The sequence below is a fragment of the Hypanus sabinus genome, chromosome 18, assembly GCF_030144855.1.
Source record: "Hypanus sabinus isolate sHypSab1 chromosome 18, sHypSab1.hap1, whole genome shotgun sequence".
Lineage (NCBI taxonomy): Eukaryota > Metazoa > Chordata > Chondrichthyes > Myliobatiformes > Dasyatidae > Hypanus > Hypanus sabinus.
In genome coordinates this window covers 21,969,514-21,987,652 of record NC_082723.1, presented here as the reverse complement: position 1 = coordinate 21,987,652, position 18,139 = coordinate 21,969,514, and the positions used below count along the sequence as shown (strand labels likewise).

Here is an 18,139-nt window from a genome sequence, read left to right as displayed (position 1 = left end):
CTGTGTGGAGGGTACTCAGAATCAGATTTAATATCATTGGCATACATATTTGTTGTTATGCAGTAAATTACTGTAAATGTATATACATTTTAAAAGTTAAATTAAATAAATAGTGCAAAGAGATAAAAAAAACGTCCTGACGAAGGGTCTCGGCCCAAAACGTCTACAGTGCTTTTCCCTATAGATGCTGCCTGACCTGCTGTGTTCCACCAGCATTTTGTGTGTGTTGTTTGAATTTCCAGCATCTGCAGATTTCCGCGTGTTTGCTAAACAAGTGAGGTAGTGTTCATGGGTTCAATGTCTATTCAGAAACCTGATGGCAGAGGGAAAGAAGCTGTTCCTAAATCATTGAGCATGTCTTTTCAGGCTTCTGTACCTCCAACCCTGATGGTAGCAATGGGAACAAGGCATGACCTGGGTGATGGGAGTCCTTAAAAGATTGGATGTCACCTTTTTGAGGCATCGCTCCTTGAAAATGTCCGGGATGTTGCTTAACCGGCATGTTAAAACAAAATTCACAAATTGCTAAGTCTGTGTTGATTTTTTTTTGTTCCCTTCTTGAGGAACTGATTGCATCACCATCTGGCGAGCAGGGGGCCACGGCACACAATTGGAAAAAGCTGCAAAGGTTGCATCCATGACAGGCACTCCCCAACAGAGAGGACATCTTCAAAAGGTGATCCATCATTAAGGACCAGGAGATACCCTCTTCCCATTACTACTATCGGGGGAAAAGACACACAGTCAATGTTTTATGAACAGCTTTTTCCCCTCCACCATCAGATTTCTGAACAGACAATAAACCAAACCATGAACACTACCTCTCCATTTTGGCACTACCTATTTAATTTAGTTTTTAAGATACATTTCTTATTGTAATTTACAGTTTCTTATGTATTACACCGCATTGCCGCACCTCCACTCCATCCGTCCACAGCAGAACTTCCCAATGGCCAAAGATTTTAAATCTCATTCCCGTTCTGACATGTTAGTCCAAGACCTCCTCCTGTGCCACAATAAGACCACCCTCGGAGTGGAGGAGCAACACCTTATATTCTATCTGGGTAGTTTCAAACTTGATGGTGTGAACATTGATTTCTCTTTCCAGTAAAAAGAAATTCCCCTCCCTGCTCCGACTTCTCCCCTTTCTCCTGTGGTCCACTCTCCTCTCCTGTCAAATTCCTTCTTCTCCAGACCTCAATCTTTCCAACCCACCTGCCCTCACCTATCACCTTCTAACTATCCTCCTTCCTCTCGACCCACCTTTTCACTCTAGCATCTTCTCCCTTCCTTCCCAATCCTGAGGAAGGGTTTCGGTCTGAAACATCGACTGCTTATTCATTCCACAGACGCTGCTCGACCTGCTGAATTCCTCCAGCATTTTGTGTGCATTGTTCTAAATTTCATGACATATATCAGTGTCAATAAAACTTATTCTGAATTTAGTTTAAGGCCATTTCGATTGCAAGAATACCCGGATGAAAACCTAATTACATGGGCTGTTGAAGAGTCACAGATTACAATTACCTAAGCAACTTTTATTGATCCAACTTATCTCTAACATTGCTCAGTGCTACATTTCTGACCTTGCACAGTTAAAATCCTTAAAACATATTGGCACTCACATTTATTTTATATACAGTGGAACTGGACAGATAATAATTTCACCACAAACTGCATAAACAAATCTTAAAATGGTTGTATACATTCAGTGATCACTTTATTAGATATCCCTTGTACCTAATAAAGTGGAGAAAGAACGCATGTTGGTGGTCATCTGCTGCTGTAGCCCATCCACTTCAAGGACCAATGTGTTGTGCATTCAGAGATGCTCTTCTGCACACCACTGTTGCAATGTGTGGTTATTCGAGTTACTGCCACCTTCCTCTCAGCTTGAATCCGTTTGGCCATTCTCCTCTGACTCTCATTTACAAGGCACTTTTGCCTACAGAACTGACACTCCCTGAATATTTTTTGTGGTTTTGTTTTTCCTCGCCATTCTCTATAAACTCTAGAGAGACAGTTATGGGTAAAACAAAATCAGTTTCTGAGATACTCAGATCACCCTGTCTGGCACCAGCAATCATTCCACGGTTAAAGTCACTTAGATCACATTTCATCCCCATTCTGATGATTGGTCTGAACAATAACTGAAACTCTTGACCATGCCTGCATGCTTTCATACATTGAGTTGCTGACATATAATTGGCTGATTAGATATCAGGACTAGTGTACAGGTGTACCTAATAAATTCAAAGTACATTCATTATCGAAGTGTGTATACAGAATTCAAATCTGAGATTTGTCCTTCCACAAGCAGCCATGAAACAAAGAAACACCATGGAACGCATTACTAGAAAAACTTCAACCGCCCGATGTGCTTAAAAACAAAATTACACAAACAGCAAGAAGCAAGCAACAGGTAGAATATCAATATCAAACCAGGACTTTTCAGGTTAGTTCAGCTCAGGGTCACTAACTGACTGCAGGTCACTGAAGCAGTCTCTAATGAAGTGCTTTAGTCCTCACCAATCAAAAAGATTAATCAGAATCCAGAAACACATGTAATATCAATATAAAGTCCCTGAAAGCAAGTCCATCGCCACGAGACTCACCAATCGATTCCTGCAAAGTGGAATCCAAAACTCCTGGACTTTCCTCCAGCAGCAGCGAGCAAGAGGGAGAGGAAGTCAGATCAAATGCAGACAGGCAGTGCCAAACACCCACCCGTTTTCCATTCTTGTTATCATTAACTTCAACCTTGCTCAATGCCTCAATCGGAAAGAAGCTATGGAGTCGATCAGGGGTGTCACACCCCATCTCCAGGCCATCATGCTGCACATTCTCCTCCCAATGTCACACAACTCTCTCAGAGACAGCTCACTCAATCAGCCCAAAACCACACCATCAAACTGTAAATCACAGGTTGCCATCGCATGCACCTCAGTAATAGAATCACATTTGAAAGAGGAGCAGAGGAAGTAAAAGGTAAAAGTAGCAGTTTCATGAGCTGTCTGCAGGACGTCACTGCTTGCCAATGCCATCTTAAAGTAACCACCAAGTGTATACTTGCTGCTGTACGGGACTTTGTAATGCTCCAAGGTATCAGAGGTGCTGCACAAATGGAAGGCCTTCGTTAATACAGCTTAAGAGAGGTGTCGAAGGAACTAATTGAAGGATAGAAACATCTAAACATGTTTGCTTGCCCACTCTGTGTATCGAAGAGACCACCCCTTGCACTACTGTGGACAGGTCTCTAATTATGTTTATTTTTACACTAATATATTGTTTTGCAGTTTTATTTTAACAATTCATTTCCAGAACACCATAAGACCATTAGACATAGAGCAGAATATGACCATTTGGCCCATCAAGACTCATCTGCCATTCTATCATGGCTGATTTATTTCCCCCTCACCCCCATTCTCCTCCCTTCAACTCAAAAATCTATCAAACTCCACTTTAAATATACAGAAGAACTCGGCATCCACAGCCATCTGGGGTAACAAATTCTACAGACTCACCACCCTCTGGCCAAAGAAATTTCACTTCATAAGAGCATAAGAAATGGGAACAGAATTAGGCCACTTGGCCCATTGAGCCTGCTCAATCTCCCCTCAGCCCAGTCTCCTGCCTTCTCCCCGTGTCCCTGACAGATCAACCACTTGGCCTGCACAGCTGCCCGTGGCAAAGAATTCCACAGATTCACCACACTCTGGCAAAAAAAAATTCTCCTCATCTCCGTTCTAAAAGGAGGCCCCTCAATTCTGAGGCCTCTAGTCTGAGACTCTCCCACCATAGGAAGCATCCACTCCATCAAGGCCTTTCAGCATTCAATAGGTTTCCGTGAGGTCACCCATCATCGTTCTGAATTCTAGTGAATACAGGCCCAGAGCCACCAAAAGCTCTTCAAATGACAGGCCATTCAATCCCGGAATAGTTTTCGCGATCCTCCTTTGAACCCTCTCCAGTTTCAACACATCCTTTCTAAGGAGCCCCAAACTACTCACAATACTCCAAGTGAGGTCTCACCAGTGCATTATAAAGTCTCAACATTACGCCCTTGCTTTTATATTCGCGTCCTCTTGAAGTGAATGCTGACATCGTATTTGTCTTCCTCACCAGAGACTCAACCTGCAAATTAACCTTTAGGGAATCTTGCACAAGGACTCCAAGTCCCCTTCCACGTCTGATATTTGTAATTTCTCTCCATTTAGAAAGTAGTCAATCCTTTCATTCCTTCTACCAAAGTGCATGACCATACACTTCCCGAGACTGCATTCCATCTGCCACTTATTTACCCATTCTCCTAATCTGTCTAAATCCTCCTGTAGTCTCTCTACGTCCTCAAAACCACCTTCCCTGCCACCTATCTACATATCGTCTGCAAACTTTGCAACAAAGCCATCAATAGCATCATCCAAATCATTGACATGAAACATAAAAAGAATCGGTCCCAACACTGGTCACAGGCAACCAACCAGAAAAGCCACTCTTTATCCCCACTCTTTGCGTCCTGCCAATCAGTCACTGTTTTATCCATGCAAGAATCTTTCCTGTAATACCATGGGCTCATGGCTTGTTAAACAGCCTCTTGTGTGGCACTTTGTCATAGACCTTCTGAAAATCCAAATAGATAAAATCAACTGATTCTCCTTTTATCTATGCTGCTTGTTATTTCTTCAAAGAATCCAAACAGATTTGTCAGGCAAGATTCTCCCTTGAGGAAACCATGCTGACTACTGTCTATTTTATCATGTGGCTCTAAGTACCCTGCGACTTCATTCTTAATAAACGACTCCAACATCTTCCCATCCACTAAGGTCAGACAAACTGTCATATAGTTTCTCTTTTCCTGCCTCTCTCCCTTCTTGAGGAGTGGGGTGACATTTGCAATTTTCTAGTCTTCCAGAACCATTCCAGAATCTAGTGATTCTTGAGAGATCATTACTAACGCCTCCACAATCTCCTCAATCACCGCTTTCAGAACCCTGGGGTGTACACCATCAGGTCCAGGTGCCTTACCTACCTTCAGACCTTCCAGTTTCCCCAAGAACCTTCTCTCTAGTAATAACTTCTCACACTTCATGACCCAACACCTGGGACTTTCACCACACTGCCAGCATCTTCCACAGTGAAAGCTGATTCATCTCTGTTCCAAAGGGACATCCCTCTATACTGAGGCTGTGCCCTCTAGTTCTAGGTTCTCTTGGTACTATCTACACTGCCTTGTATAATTTATGTGCAATACAAGTTGTGTTCTCTGAATCAATGTGACGGTGATGCTGCTCCTGCAAGCATTTCAGTATAGCTGTACCTCACTGTACTTGTGCATAGGGCTCCAAGGCAGTGCAGCAGTTAATGAGGGACTATTACAGTGTAAGGCATCGGAGTTCAAAGTTCAATTCCAGTGCTGTCTGAGGAGTCTATACATTCTCCCCGTGACCATGTGGGTTTCCTCTGGGTGTTCCGGTTTCCTCCTGCAGTCTAAAGACAAACCGGTTGCTAGGTTAATTAGTCATTGTAGATTATCTTGTGATTTAGCTAGGGTTTAAACAGTTGGGTTGCTTGCTGGGCAATGTATGTCGTTGGGCCAGAAGAACCTGTTCTGCACTGTAACTATACCTTTTAAAATTAAGTTAAAACTTGACTTGATAGAAGAGTCCAAGTCCTTCAGTCCACCACAATGATACCAGCTGAACTAACCTGCATATGGTATTTGTCCCTCTATCCACTGCCTTAGGAGGCAGGGTGGAAATACGTCTCTACCAAAGCAGGTGTAAGGCGCCTCTACTAGCCTCCACTAGCCTGCACGTCACCCTTGGGGAAGGTGTAGTACCTGCTTAGACCCCCGATCAGGGTCATGAGAAGCCATGGGAGCAGGTGGTGGTTAGCTGTATGAGCAGCTGGTGCATATCACAAGTCCTGGTTATGCGACCACTGACACCAGGCAGACAGTCTCTGAAGAGCATTGATAATGGTCACCCTGTGGCGGCTCATTTCCTAGCGTATGCGAACCGACTCACAATTAGATAGCCTACGGGGGTTTGTGAGCACAGAGCTTTGGAGCCTCTTCGCCATGGGGGGCCGGTTGACAGAGGCTTAAAAGTGAGGCTGAAGTTTTCGAATAAAGTTTTTCCTTCGACTGCAGTTACCGACTCCGTGTCGTAATTTTAGCGCTGTTTGTAGCACACCGCTACAATTGGTGACCCCGACGGTCCAAACGATTTTTGGACCAGAAATGACCGACGCCGCCTCTGTTCATGCGGTTTCGTTGAAACTGCCGGGTTTCTGGACACAGCGCCCGGACCTATGGTTCCAGCAAGCCGAAGCCCAATTCCACGTTCGCCAGATCACCTCAGAAGACACCCGCTACTACTACGTGGTGGGCTCCCTCGACCAGGACACAGCTGCCCAGGTCGCGGAGTTCGTACAGTCGCCCCCGGCAGACGGCAAGTACACGGAATTCAAAGCCCTGCTCCTCAGGATTTTCGGACTCTCACGGCGCGAGCGGGCTGCCCGTTTACTGCACCTGGATGGCTTGGGCGACAGACCTCCATCGGCTTTAATGAACGAGATGTTGTCTCTGGCCGAGGGACACACAGGCCTCATGTTTGAGCAGGCATTCCTGGAGCAGCTGCCCGAGGACATACGCCTGCTGCTGTCCGACGCGGATTTCAGTGACCCCCGGAAGGTGGCAGCCCGGGCGGACTTGCTGTGGAACGCCAAAAAGGTGAGCGGGGCGTCCATCGCACAGATCACCCAGCCACGCTCCCGGCAGCAAACCAGTCCAGGCCCGGCCGCAGAGCCCACTAACCCCCGGCCCAATGACCACTGGTGCTTCTACCACCAGCGGTGGGGCGCAGAAGCCCGCCGTTGCCGCCCGCCCTGCAAGTTCCCGGGAAACGCCAGGGCCAGCCGCCGCTGATGGCTACGGCGGCTGGCCATCGGGATAGCCTCCTGTATGTGTGGGATAGCAGGTCGGGACGCCGCTTTTTGGTCGATACTGGGGCTGAGGTCAGCGTTTTACCTCCGACAAGTTACGACACTCGCAGCAGGGCACCGGGTCCCCCCCTGAGGGCCGTGAATGGCAGCACAGTAAGGACCTATGGCACCCGTCAGGTGCAGCTACAGTTCGGCCCCAGCCAGTTCACGTGGGACTTCACACTGGCCGCCGTAGCCCAACCGCTTCTGGGTGCGGATTTTTTGCGAGCTCACAGCCTGCTGGTTGACCTGCCCAGGAAGAGACTGGTACACGCCGAGACCTTTCAGACGTTCTCCCTGGGCGCGGCCCAGTTGCCAGCCCCTCACCTCGGCTCCATCACGCTGTCCGACAACGACTTCACCAGGGTCCTGGCGGAGTTCCCATCGGTTCTGGCACCGCAGTTCACAGCAGCCATGCCCAGGCACGGCGTACAGCACCACATCCCGACACAGGGACCACCCCTCCATGCCCGTGCTCGGCGGCTTCCCCCGGACAAGCTCCGACTGGCGAAGGAGGAGTTCCAGAGAATGGAGGAATTGGGGATCATCCGGCGGTCTGACAGCCCCTGGGCTTCCCCCCTGCACATGGTGCCCAAAGCGACGGGGGGCTGGAGACCGTGCGGCGACTACCGCAGGCTGAACGAGGCTACCACACCGGACCGCTACCCTGTGCCGCACATTCAGGACTTTGCGGCAAACCTGCACGGCGCCCGGATCTTCTCCAAGGTCGACCTTGTCCGAGGGTACCATCAAATCCCGATGCATCCTGACGACGTCCCCAAAACGGCTCTCATCACCCCGTTTGGCCTCTTCGAGTTCCTCCGCATGCCGTTCGGCCTGAAGAATGCCGCACAGACGTTCCAGCGGTTAATGGACGCGGTGGGACGGGACCTGGACTTCGCGTTCATCTATTTGGATGACATCCTCATAGCCAGCGGCAGTCGTCAGGAGCATCTGTCCCACCTCCGTCAACTCTGCGCCCGACTGAGTGAGTACGGTCTTACAATCAACCCTGCCAAATGCCAGTTCGGACTTGATACCATTGACTTCCTGGGCCACAGGATTACTAAAGACGGGGCAACCCCTCTGCCCGCTAAGGTAGAGGCGGTCCGCCACTTCCCCCGACCCACCACGGTCAAAGGCCTTCAGGAATTCGTAGGTATGGTCAATTTCTACCGCCGCTTCCTCCCTTCAGCTGCCCGGATCATGCGCCCCCTGTTCGCCCTGATGTCGGGTCCGAGCAAGGACATTACCTGGGACGAGGAGTCCGCCGCCGCTTTCGTTCAAACGAAGGAAGCTTTGGCTGACGCCGCAATGCTAGTACATCCCAGAATGGACACCCCTACCGCCCTCACAGTGGACGCATCAAACACGGCAGTCGGTGGGGTGCTGGAGCAGCTCATCGCAGGTCGCTGGCAACCCCTGGCGTTTTTCAGCAAACACCTGCGGCCACCCGAGCTCAAGTACAGTGCTTTTGACCGGGAACTGTTGGCGCTCTACCTGGCAATCCGGCATTTCAGGTACTTCCTAGAAGGTCGGCCCTTCACCGCGTTCACGGACCACAAACCGCTTACCTTTGCGTTTACGAAAGCATCCGACCCCTGGTCATCCCGCCAGCAACGCCACCTGTCCTACATCTCTGAATACACAACGGATGTCCGGCACGTCTCGGGTAAGGACAATGTCGTGGCGGATGCGCTCTCTCGCCCTACCGTTCATGCCCTTTCCCAAGGGGTAGACTTTGAGGCACTGGCAGAGGCACAGCAGGTAGATGAGGAGATTCCGAGTTACAGGACTGCAGTCTCTGGTTTGCAGCTCCAGGACTTCCCCGTGGGCCCAGGTGAGAGGACCCTACTCTGTGACGTCGCCACCAACCAGCCCCGTCCGGTCGTCCCCGCAGCCTGGCGGCGACGTGTTTTCGACTCCATTCATAACTTGGCGCATCCCTCCATCCGGACAACTGTCCGGATGGTTTCCAGCAGGTTCGTTTGGCACGGACTCCGCAAACAGGTCAGTGAATGGGCCAGGACGTGCATGCACTGCCAGACGGCCAAGGTTCAGCGGCACACCAAAGCCCCACCGCAGCAGTTCCATCCCGCCCACCGGACCGCCTCAAGCCGGCCCATGTGGACCTGGCGCAACCGGCCGAGTTTCCGGCGCCTCGGCGCAGAGGCCGACCTCCCAAGCAGGTTCTGGCCCAGGCTGTGGACATTGGGGGGTGTATCGCCGGTTCTGGGGGGGGGTTATGTGGCGGCTCATTTCCTAGCGTATGCGAACCGACTCACAATTAGATAGCCTACGGGGGTTTGCGAGCACAGAGCTTTGGAGCCTCTTCGCCATGGGGGGCCGGTTGACAGAGGCTTAAAAGTGAGGCTGAAGTTTTCGAATAAAGTTTTTCCTTCGACTGCAGTTACCGACTCCGTGTCGTAATTTTAGCGCTGTTTGTAGCACACCGCTACAACCCATCTTGTAAAGACACTGCCCAGAAGGCAATGGCATACCACTTCTGTGGAAAAATTTAACGAGAACAATCATGGTCATGAGACCATGATCACTCACATCACATGATGATGATTATCTCCCGCCTGTTCATAGATTTGACAAACGCCTCAAACTTCTCTATTGTTTCTGCTTCCATCACCTTCCCTGGCAGCACAATCCAGGTATCTAATACCCTCAAAAAACAGAACTTGCATCACACAATTCTCATTTAAATCTCCTTTTAATGGTGGGAGGACTGCACAGGATTGGAAAAAGCTGCAAAAGGTTGCAAACTCAGCCAGCTCTATCAAGGACAGTAGCCTCCCCAGCATCAAGGACACATTCAAAAGGTGATGCCTCAAAAGAGCAGCATCCGTCATTAAGGATTCCCATCACCCAGGACATGCCCTCTTCTCATTGCTCCCAGCAGGGAAGAAATACAGGAGCCTAAGGACACAATCAACAAGTCTGGAATAGCTTCTTCCCCTCCGCCATCAGATCTTTTCGAATGGACAATGAACCCATTGAACCCATGAACATTACCTCGCATTTTTTATTTTTCCCCTCTCTTTTTGCACTACTTGTACATCAAAAATAAACTTAAATATTTGTTATTGCAATATATAATAATGAAGACTATAAATTACTTCACCCTGCTACCACAACTTGTTTCACATTATATATGTGATTTTAAACCTGATTCTCATTCCCCCCTCATCGTCAACCTATTCCTTCAGTATCTGGCATTTCAACCATAGGAAAAAGACACTGATACCAACCTGATCCATGACACTTATAAAGGTTGTGTACTTCGATCAGTTCATCCCTCAGAGCCCAACTCGCCAAAGAAAATGATCTAAATTTGTCCAACCTTTCCCTATAGCCAATAGCTTCCAGGCAGCATCCTGGCGAACAACTTCTGCAACTTCTCCAAAGCTTCCACATCTTTCCTATAGTGTGGCAACCAGAACTCCATACAATTTTCCAAATGAAGCCGAACCAAAGTTTTACAGGCAGTCCCCGGGTTACGAACGAGTTCCATTCCCGAGTCCGTCTTTAAGTCCGATTTGTATGCAAGTTGGAACAGGTACATGCGGTATTATTTAGCATCAGCTAGTCAAACGTTTGTCTTAGTATACCTTTTACCTTTCTATGCATACAAAACACTTAAGAAACATATGTATTTCAATAATTAAATCAGTGCGATGCTTAGTAATAATTGTAGCTTTCCATCAGGGCAGGGCCTTTCATATGCTCTATTATTCTCACTTTATCCGTTATCCTTTAAAATTGTTCCGATCGTCAACCAACTGTAACCTAATGCTTTTCCAATGACCGATGGCGTTTCACCTCTTTCCAATCACTTTATTATTTCCACTTTATTTTCAATCTTGATCATTTTCCGTCAACAGAACAGAAACACTGCAGATTCAGCAGCAGCCGCGGACAGCGGGTCCTCACCTGGGCTCCTCCGGGTCCTAAAGTCCACCTGCACTGAGACAGGCTAAATGGGACAAGTGGGGGTGGTGCTGACTGGAAGGGGGGAGGGGGGAGGTCAGGATGAAACCCCAAAATGTTTAAGCCAAATACAAAGTTACACATTCAACACAGTGTTAACGGCAACAACTTTAAATGGCGGATGGTGTCGTGATCTGACTTAGAATGGCAGACGGCATTCTCCTTCCTCCGTTCGTAAGTATGAGTTGTTTGTAAATCAAACGTTTGTAACTCGGGGACTGCCTGTATACAACTGCAATGACTTCCTCACTTTGATACTCAATGCCCCTACCAATGAATACAAGCATGCCTTATTACCCTCAGAGTTCTGTTAACAATATCCAGGAAAGGTTTAGTTAAGCATTTTTCACCGTTAGGACCTTTTACAAATGGGTCTCTCTAATTTGTTGGAACTATCAACAAAAACAAAAATACAAACCCTTCAAATTCTCATTCCAATCACAGGAGTTGACCCAATGAGTTTGAATTCCATTGTAAAATAGAGCTTTGAATGAAAAGAAACAGTTTCTGTCTTTATTTTCTAATTTGAACTGAATTAGATGATGATTTAAGCAAGCTCTTACTGTGATCTTGTTACCAACAATATATGCTCCTACAGATACAGGTTTCCATCATTAATCAATCTAAGCTAGAAAGACATAATACTGTAAAACCAGATCAAACAGATCTTCATGGGAGCTTTCTCCCCCCCCCAATACTGCCAGAAAGGATAGGACGAGTTGACTTGGGACTTCAGAAACAGAATCAAAAATCAAGTTCAACATCACTGGAATACGTCTGGAAATTTGATGTTTTGCGGCAGCAGTACATTGCAATTCATAATAAAAGAGATAAATTACAATAAGAAATATTTTTTAGGATTAAATTAGTGCAAAAAAGAGAGCAAAATAATACTGAGGTAGTGTACGTGGGCTCATTGTCCGTTCTAATGGCGGAGGGGTGGAAGCTGTTCCTAAAGTCTTGAACGTGTTTGTTTGGTCTCTAGTGTATCCCTTTTTATGCTAGCAATGAGAAGAGGGCATCCTAAGTGATGGAGATCCTTAATGATGGGTGCCATCTTTGTAAGGCTTTGCCTTTTGAAGATGTTTTCGATGGTGGGAAGGCTAGTGCCTATGGTGGAGTTTTGCAGTTTTGTCTGATCCTGTGCAGATCCTCCTCCACACCATACGGTGATGCAACCAGTGAGAATGCTCTCTGCAGAGATTTGCGAGTATGTTTTGTGTCATACCAACTAAACTAACGTAGTGGTCTGTGACTGTATATATTAAAATAAATCACTGTATCTAGTTTCCAGGGTGAGTTATCATACAAGCAGCACTTGGGGATAGAATATCTCAGAATTTCCCTAAGTACATTCTGTAATGATTTGAATATTACCCCCACCCCCCAGAAATATGGGAATTTTTGATTTAAAATGCTTCATTTTGCAGAGTCCCATCCTTAGCTACATCACTCCCACATTACCCCTTCAGAAACGTCATAGTACCACCTCTGCCTCTGGGCAAACGCCAGAGAAATTCAGTTTTTGTACTTCCACTGCTCAGAACAGGACTAAAATTACATTAAAATATAAAAATTTAAGTTTTCAACTCAGAGTTTCTTTAGTTTTCCTGCCAGCAAAGTTCCACAATGGTGTACTTGCTTTCTGGAGAAGCAGATTAAACATACATAAACATGAGTTGGGGGGGGGGGTGAAATAATACTGTGATTGCTCAAGGGAGGTATGTTCTTCTCAGGGGTTAGACCCACAATGGAGAACGCCTGTACATGACTTTGTTTGACATCGTGAGGCTGATGTACAGGCAGCCATCACACGGTCCTCAACAGATTGGGGTCAGGGTCCAGAGGCACGGTGTACAAGATGACTGGGACCCTTCACTGCTGCAGTCTTCCTCCACCTTCACTGCCATTGTGATGTGTCACCATCTTCCACCAGCTCCACTGAGGCCTTGGTTGGATCGCTCTTCGTCTGGATCCCCCCAGACGATCCCCCTTGACCTTACCACCATGGGTGACCCTACCACGAGCTAAACTCCAGACGTATAACCTTTCACTCTCGGGATCTCAGGAAATGTTATGGTCCAATTCCAGAGTAACTTGAAGGGAACAGAAATGTCTGACACCTGAAATAGTTTCAGTTGAATAATCATGTTAAATTTGTTTCCTTGTTATCCTCTTGACATTTAGCAGGACGGGTAATTTCAAAAAAATCATCAGCAAGGTCTGGTTATGGGAAAGGTGGGTGGGGTGGGGGGGGGGGGGAACCCGACAGTTCTAATGGACCAAAACTGGCTTCAGCACTAGGTTCAGGGGAGTCTGTTCTCACCCACCCTCTGTACATCATTTCAGAAGACCACAAGACACAAGGGCAGAATTTTGCCGCTCAGCCCATCAAGCCTGGCCCGCCATTCCATCTTGGCTGATTTATTATCCCTCTCAACACCATTCTCCTGCTTTCTCCCCAAAAACTTTGGCATCTTTACTAATCAAGAACATATCAACCTCTGCTTTAAATGTATCCGCTGACTCAACCACCACAGTCATCTGTGAATTCCAGATTCACCACACTCTGGCAAAAGAAATTCTTCCTCAGCTGTGTTCTAAAGGGATGGCCTTCTACGCCAAGGCTGTGCCCTCTGATCCTAAACTCCTCCGCTACAGGAAGCTTCTTCTCCATGCTCACTCTGTCTAGGCGTTAAATATTCAATAGGATCCTATGTGATCAACCCTCATTCTTCAGAAACTCCGGTGTGTACAGACCTGGAGCTATTAAATGCTCTTCATATTCGTTCCCAGGATCATCCATACAAACCTCCTCTGGACCATCTCCAATGCTAACATATCCTTTTTTAGATAAAGGGACAAAAACTGCTCACCTCAAGTGCAGTCTGACCAATGCCTTATAAAGCCTCAGCAATACATTCTTGCTTTTATATCCTAATTCTCCAAAAATGAATGCTAACATTGCATTTGCCTCCCTCACAACTGACTCAACCTGCAAGCCAACCTTTAGTGAATACTGCACCACAACTCCCAAATCCCTTGGCACCTCAGAACACTGAGTTCACTCTGGCCCTCACAAGTTAGACTAGTTGTGAGGATTGATGCAGACTGTTTAATGGGAACGTTATATCTGTAGTAGGAGGACATGAATGAACCAGCCAGCAGACACCCCTTTAAACAGCATTGCCCAGTGGTAAGCAGTACTGAAGAAAGAATCTCAGAGTAAAAGACATACAAGACATTGTTGAGGCCTGATTTGGAAAATTGTGGCTGTTCTGGTCACCTACCTACAGGAAAAATATTAATAACATTGAAAGAGTACAAAGAAAATTTAAAAAGATACTGCCAGGACTTGAGAACCTGAGCTACAGGGAAAAGTCGAATAGGTTTGGACTTCATTTATGGAGCAAAGGAGAGTGAGGGGAGATTTGATCTATGACTGTAGTCCCACAGCACAAACAGGCTCCTTGGCCCATCTTAACCTGCCAACCCAGATGCCACTGACATCTCGTCTTACTTGCTCAGGTTTGGCCTATATCCCTCTAAAACAGGGCTTCCCAACCTTTACGCCATGAACTATGGACACCAGGTTGGGAACCCCTGCTCTATACCTTTCCTATCCATGTACCTGTCAAAATGTCCTTTGAAAGTTACTATTGTTCCTGGCCTGATCAATTCTTTTGGCAGCTCATTCCAAGTACACACCACCTTCTGCATGATGAGGTGGCCCCTCCAGTGTTGTCTCCCTCTCTACCTCTAGTTTTTGATTTCCCTTGCCCTGGTGAAGTCGGCAGCTTAAACAGTTGACACTGAAGGGACACCAAGAGGAAAAAAAATGAAACAGGACTGACAAAGCTTTCACAAGTTGTACCTGCCAGTGCCATTACAGTGAGCAACAGTTAAAATCAAAGGCATACTTAGGAACATGGCAATGCCCACTGCCCAGCAAAGAAACCCACCTCCACCCACGCACACACACACTCTCGAGCACTTGCTCAGGAAACCGTGCCCCTTTAAAACAGTCAATTGCTCAGGAATCCTTGTCGTGATTATCTATGGCACTCAGTTTAGAGTATCTCCAGCTTTTACAAGAACAAGAAATGATGTATAGAGCATAGAACAGTACAGCACAGGAAGAGGCCGTTCGGTCCACAATGCTGTGCCTAACCCATTAAATTATTAATCAAATGCCTAACTAGACTAACCCCTTCTACCTACACAATGTCCATGTCCTTCTATTTTCTTCACATCCGTATGCTTATCCAAACGTCTCTTGAAAACCCCTAATGTATCTGCCTCTACCACCACCCCATTCCAGGCACCCACTGCCCTCCGTGTAAAAAACGTCCTTCACAGCTCCTTTGAACTTAGTCCCTCTCACCTCAAATGCCTGCCTTGGTATCTATATTATGAAATTAAATTTTTAAAAAACATGAATCGGGAATAAGAATCAAATTCTGGAAACACTCGGCAGGTCAGGCAACAGCCGTGTGGAGTGGAACAGGTCAAGGTTTAAACCGAGGACCTCCTGCCGGAACTCGCGAGTCCAACGACAAAGTCCTCAGCCCGAAGCGGTAACTCTGTTCCACGCTCCCCAAATGCCGTCTGACCTGCCGAGCGCCCACAAACGATTAACTTTACACCGGGGCGCAATGAAACCTCTGCTAGCGTGAAGCGCACGAGCAGTTTACACGGCTACAATAAATGCAAAAAAAAAACACAACTGGATGGGGCAAAGGTTGCAGTTTCTGGCATTGTCCGTTCATGATAATTTTCTTCCATCCTGCATCTCTTGGTATGCAGCAAAACGATTAACTCTTTCTAGGCATGGAGTAGCGGGGCTGGCCCTGCCGTGCAAAGGTTATCATCGTAAGTCGTCGCTGCCGAGAGTTTTTGGAGATGAGGCTTCTCGGTAAAGGCAGGTGCGGTGTCATCTATCACACAGTCCCGAAGAAGGATCTCGGCCCGATACGTCGACTATTAATTCATTTCCATAGCCTGACCTGCTGAGTTCCTCCAGCACACGTGAAGTCGCCTTTGAATCCCTCCACCGAATACCTTGGAACTGGACAACGACCCACCACCTCCCTCCGCATCCGAGCCCCCCCCCCCCCCCCCAGTCGGGGAAAATAATCTTAAAAAACAACTTAAATACTAGTCGAGTAGAAAAGAATTCAACGGCAGGTTTGAATGAAGCCCGAAGCTTTCTAATGTGCCAGGATGAGGGCTGAACTGCAAAACCCAAACCCTTCTCCAAATGCCGGTTGGGTAATCACCGGGAAAAGCGCGGTCCCGGGCAGGATTAGAGTGCGGTACAACATACTGGTCACACACAAGACAGCACTTCCAACGGCCAGCAGCGAGCTCCAGACGGCAGGTTACTTCACAAAATTCCAACAAAAAAAAAAGGCACAGTTATCTTTTTACCTTTGTATTTCGAAGCTGCAGCCTTTTCTCAGGAAGGATGCCCTCTTCCGCATTTTCGATTTCTTCTCTCTCTCTCCGCGAGGTGAATTACAATAAACCAGCAGCGAAACTCACAGGAACTGCATGGACAACACCGGCTGGGGCAACACGGTGAACCCTCTCCTCAGTCCACACTGCTTCAGTCACACAAACCGCCCGTCGGCGTTACATCCGGAGAAAATGTATATTTTATTTCCCCAAGTTAGATGGTGGGGAGCGTTGTCACAGCCTGCCTTTAAATCTGGAGAAAAGGGGACTGAACTGCACCGTCTGCAGATAGTAATTAAGTCACTAGAGATGGACAAGAGCTGCAGATTGAATAGAGCTCTTCAGGGTCCTAGCGCCCCGACAAATAAGCGATTCCGAAAGAGAATCGGAATTCATCTCTCCAGGGCGCAAGGAAATTCCCTGCTCGCGTAAAGCCGATAAACAACATTCATGGTTATAATAAGTACAATAATAAAACAGCGATCAAAACAAAACAGAATGCGTCAAAAAGGTAGTAGTTGCGTAACTTAGTCGGGTAGAGTTATCCCAAGTATCTAGGGCCAGTATTTCGTCCTCACTGGACATCACTCACTGATGGAAAATGGACACTTTCGTAGTTGTGTTCTTGAGGGATTAATTTCTGTTGTGCTTCCTACAGTGATGCCTCTGTGGGAGAGTCTGTGTTTTCCTGATGGACCTCACCTCGGAACCAGAGTGGAAGGTTACCCTCAATCCCGAGGGGCTGCCAAGAAGGGAAAAGGACAACAATTCAGCTGTGGATTCCCTCTGGCTTTGAAATGCTCTGGTAGGGATGTGAGAGGCACTGAAGAACAAAATCAGAATCAGATTTACTGGCATATGTGAGATTTGTTAACTTTTGATGCTGGGAAAAGAACTGAATTACAGTATATCTAAATATACACACATAATATTTGAATTAAATACTACTTATAAGACTCTTGGCAGTGTGGAGGATCAGAGGAATCTTGGGATCCGAGTCCACAGGACACTCAAGGCAGCTGCACAGGTTGACTCTCTGGTTAAGAAGGCATACGGTGCATTGGCCTTCATCAATCGTGGGATTGAGTTTAGGAGCCCAAGAGGTAATGTTGCAGCTATATAGGACCCTGGTCAGACCCCACTTGGAAAACTGTGCTCAGTTCTGGTTGTCTCACTAGAGGAAGGATGTGGAAGCCATAGAAAGGGTGCAGAGGAGATTTACAAGGATGTTGTCTGGATTGGGGAGCATGCCTTATGAAATTAGGTTGAGTGAACTCGGCCTTTTCTCCTTGGAGCAACGGAGGATGACAGGTGACCTGACAGAGGTGATGACATAAGATGATGAGAGACATTGATCGTGTGGATAGTCAGAGGCTTTTTCCCACGGCTGAAATGGCTAGCACGAGAGGGCACAGTTTTAAGGTGCTTGGAATTAGGTATGGAGGAGTTGTCAGGGGCAAGTTCTTTTTTAAACATGCAGAGAATGGTGAGTGCATGGAATGGGCTGCCGGTGATGGTGGTGGAGGCAGATACAATAGGGTCTTTTAAGAGACTCCTGGACAGGTACATGGAGCTCAGAAAAATAGAACAAACCCGAGATAATTTCTCAGGTGAGGACATGCTCTGCTGAAGGGCCTGCATTGTGCTGTAGGTTTTCTATGTTTCCAAACAAGTAGTGCAAAAGCAGAAATTTAAAAAA

At 47.1% G+C, this 18,139-nt stretch overlaps 1 protein-coding gene across 1 annotated transcript in view; it reads right to left on the bottom strand.

The window, feature by feature from the left end:
• Positions 1 to 16,549, bottom strand: part of garnl3 (GTPase activating Rap/RanGAP domain like 3) — a 457,411-nt gene extending 440,862 nt beyond the window's left edge. The window contains exon 1 of the mRNA XM_059993840.1: positions 16,414 to 16,549. Coding sequence (XP_059849823.1) covers positions 16,414 to 16,466 — 53 coding nt within the window. The 5' untranslated portion in view covers positions 16,467 to 16,549. The remainder of the gene's footprint in view (positions 1 to 16,413) is intronic.
• Positions 16,550 to 18,139: the final 1,590 nt, after the last annotated feature.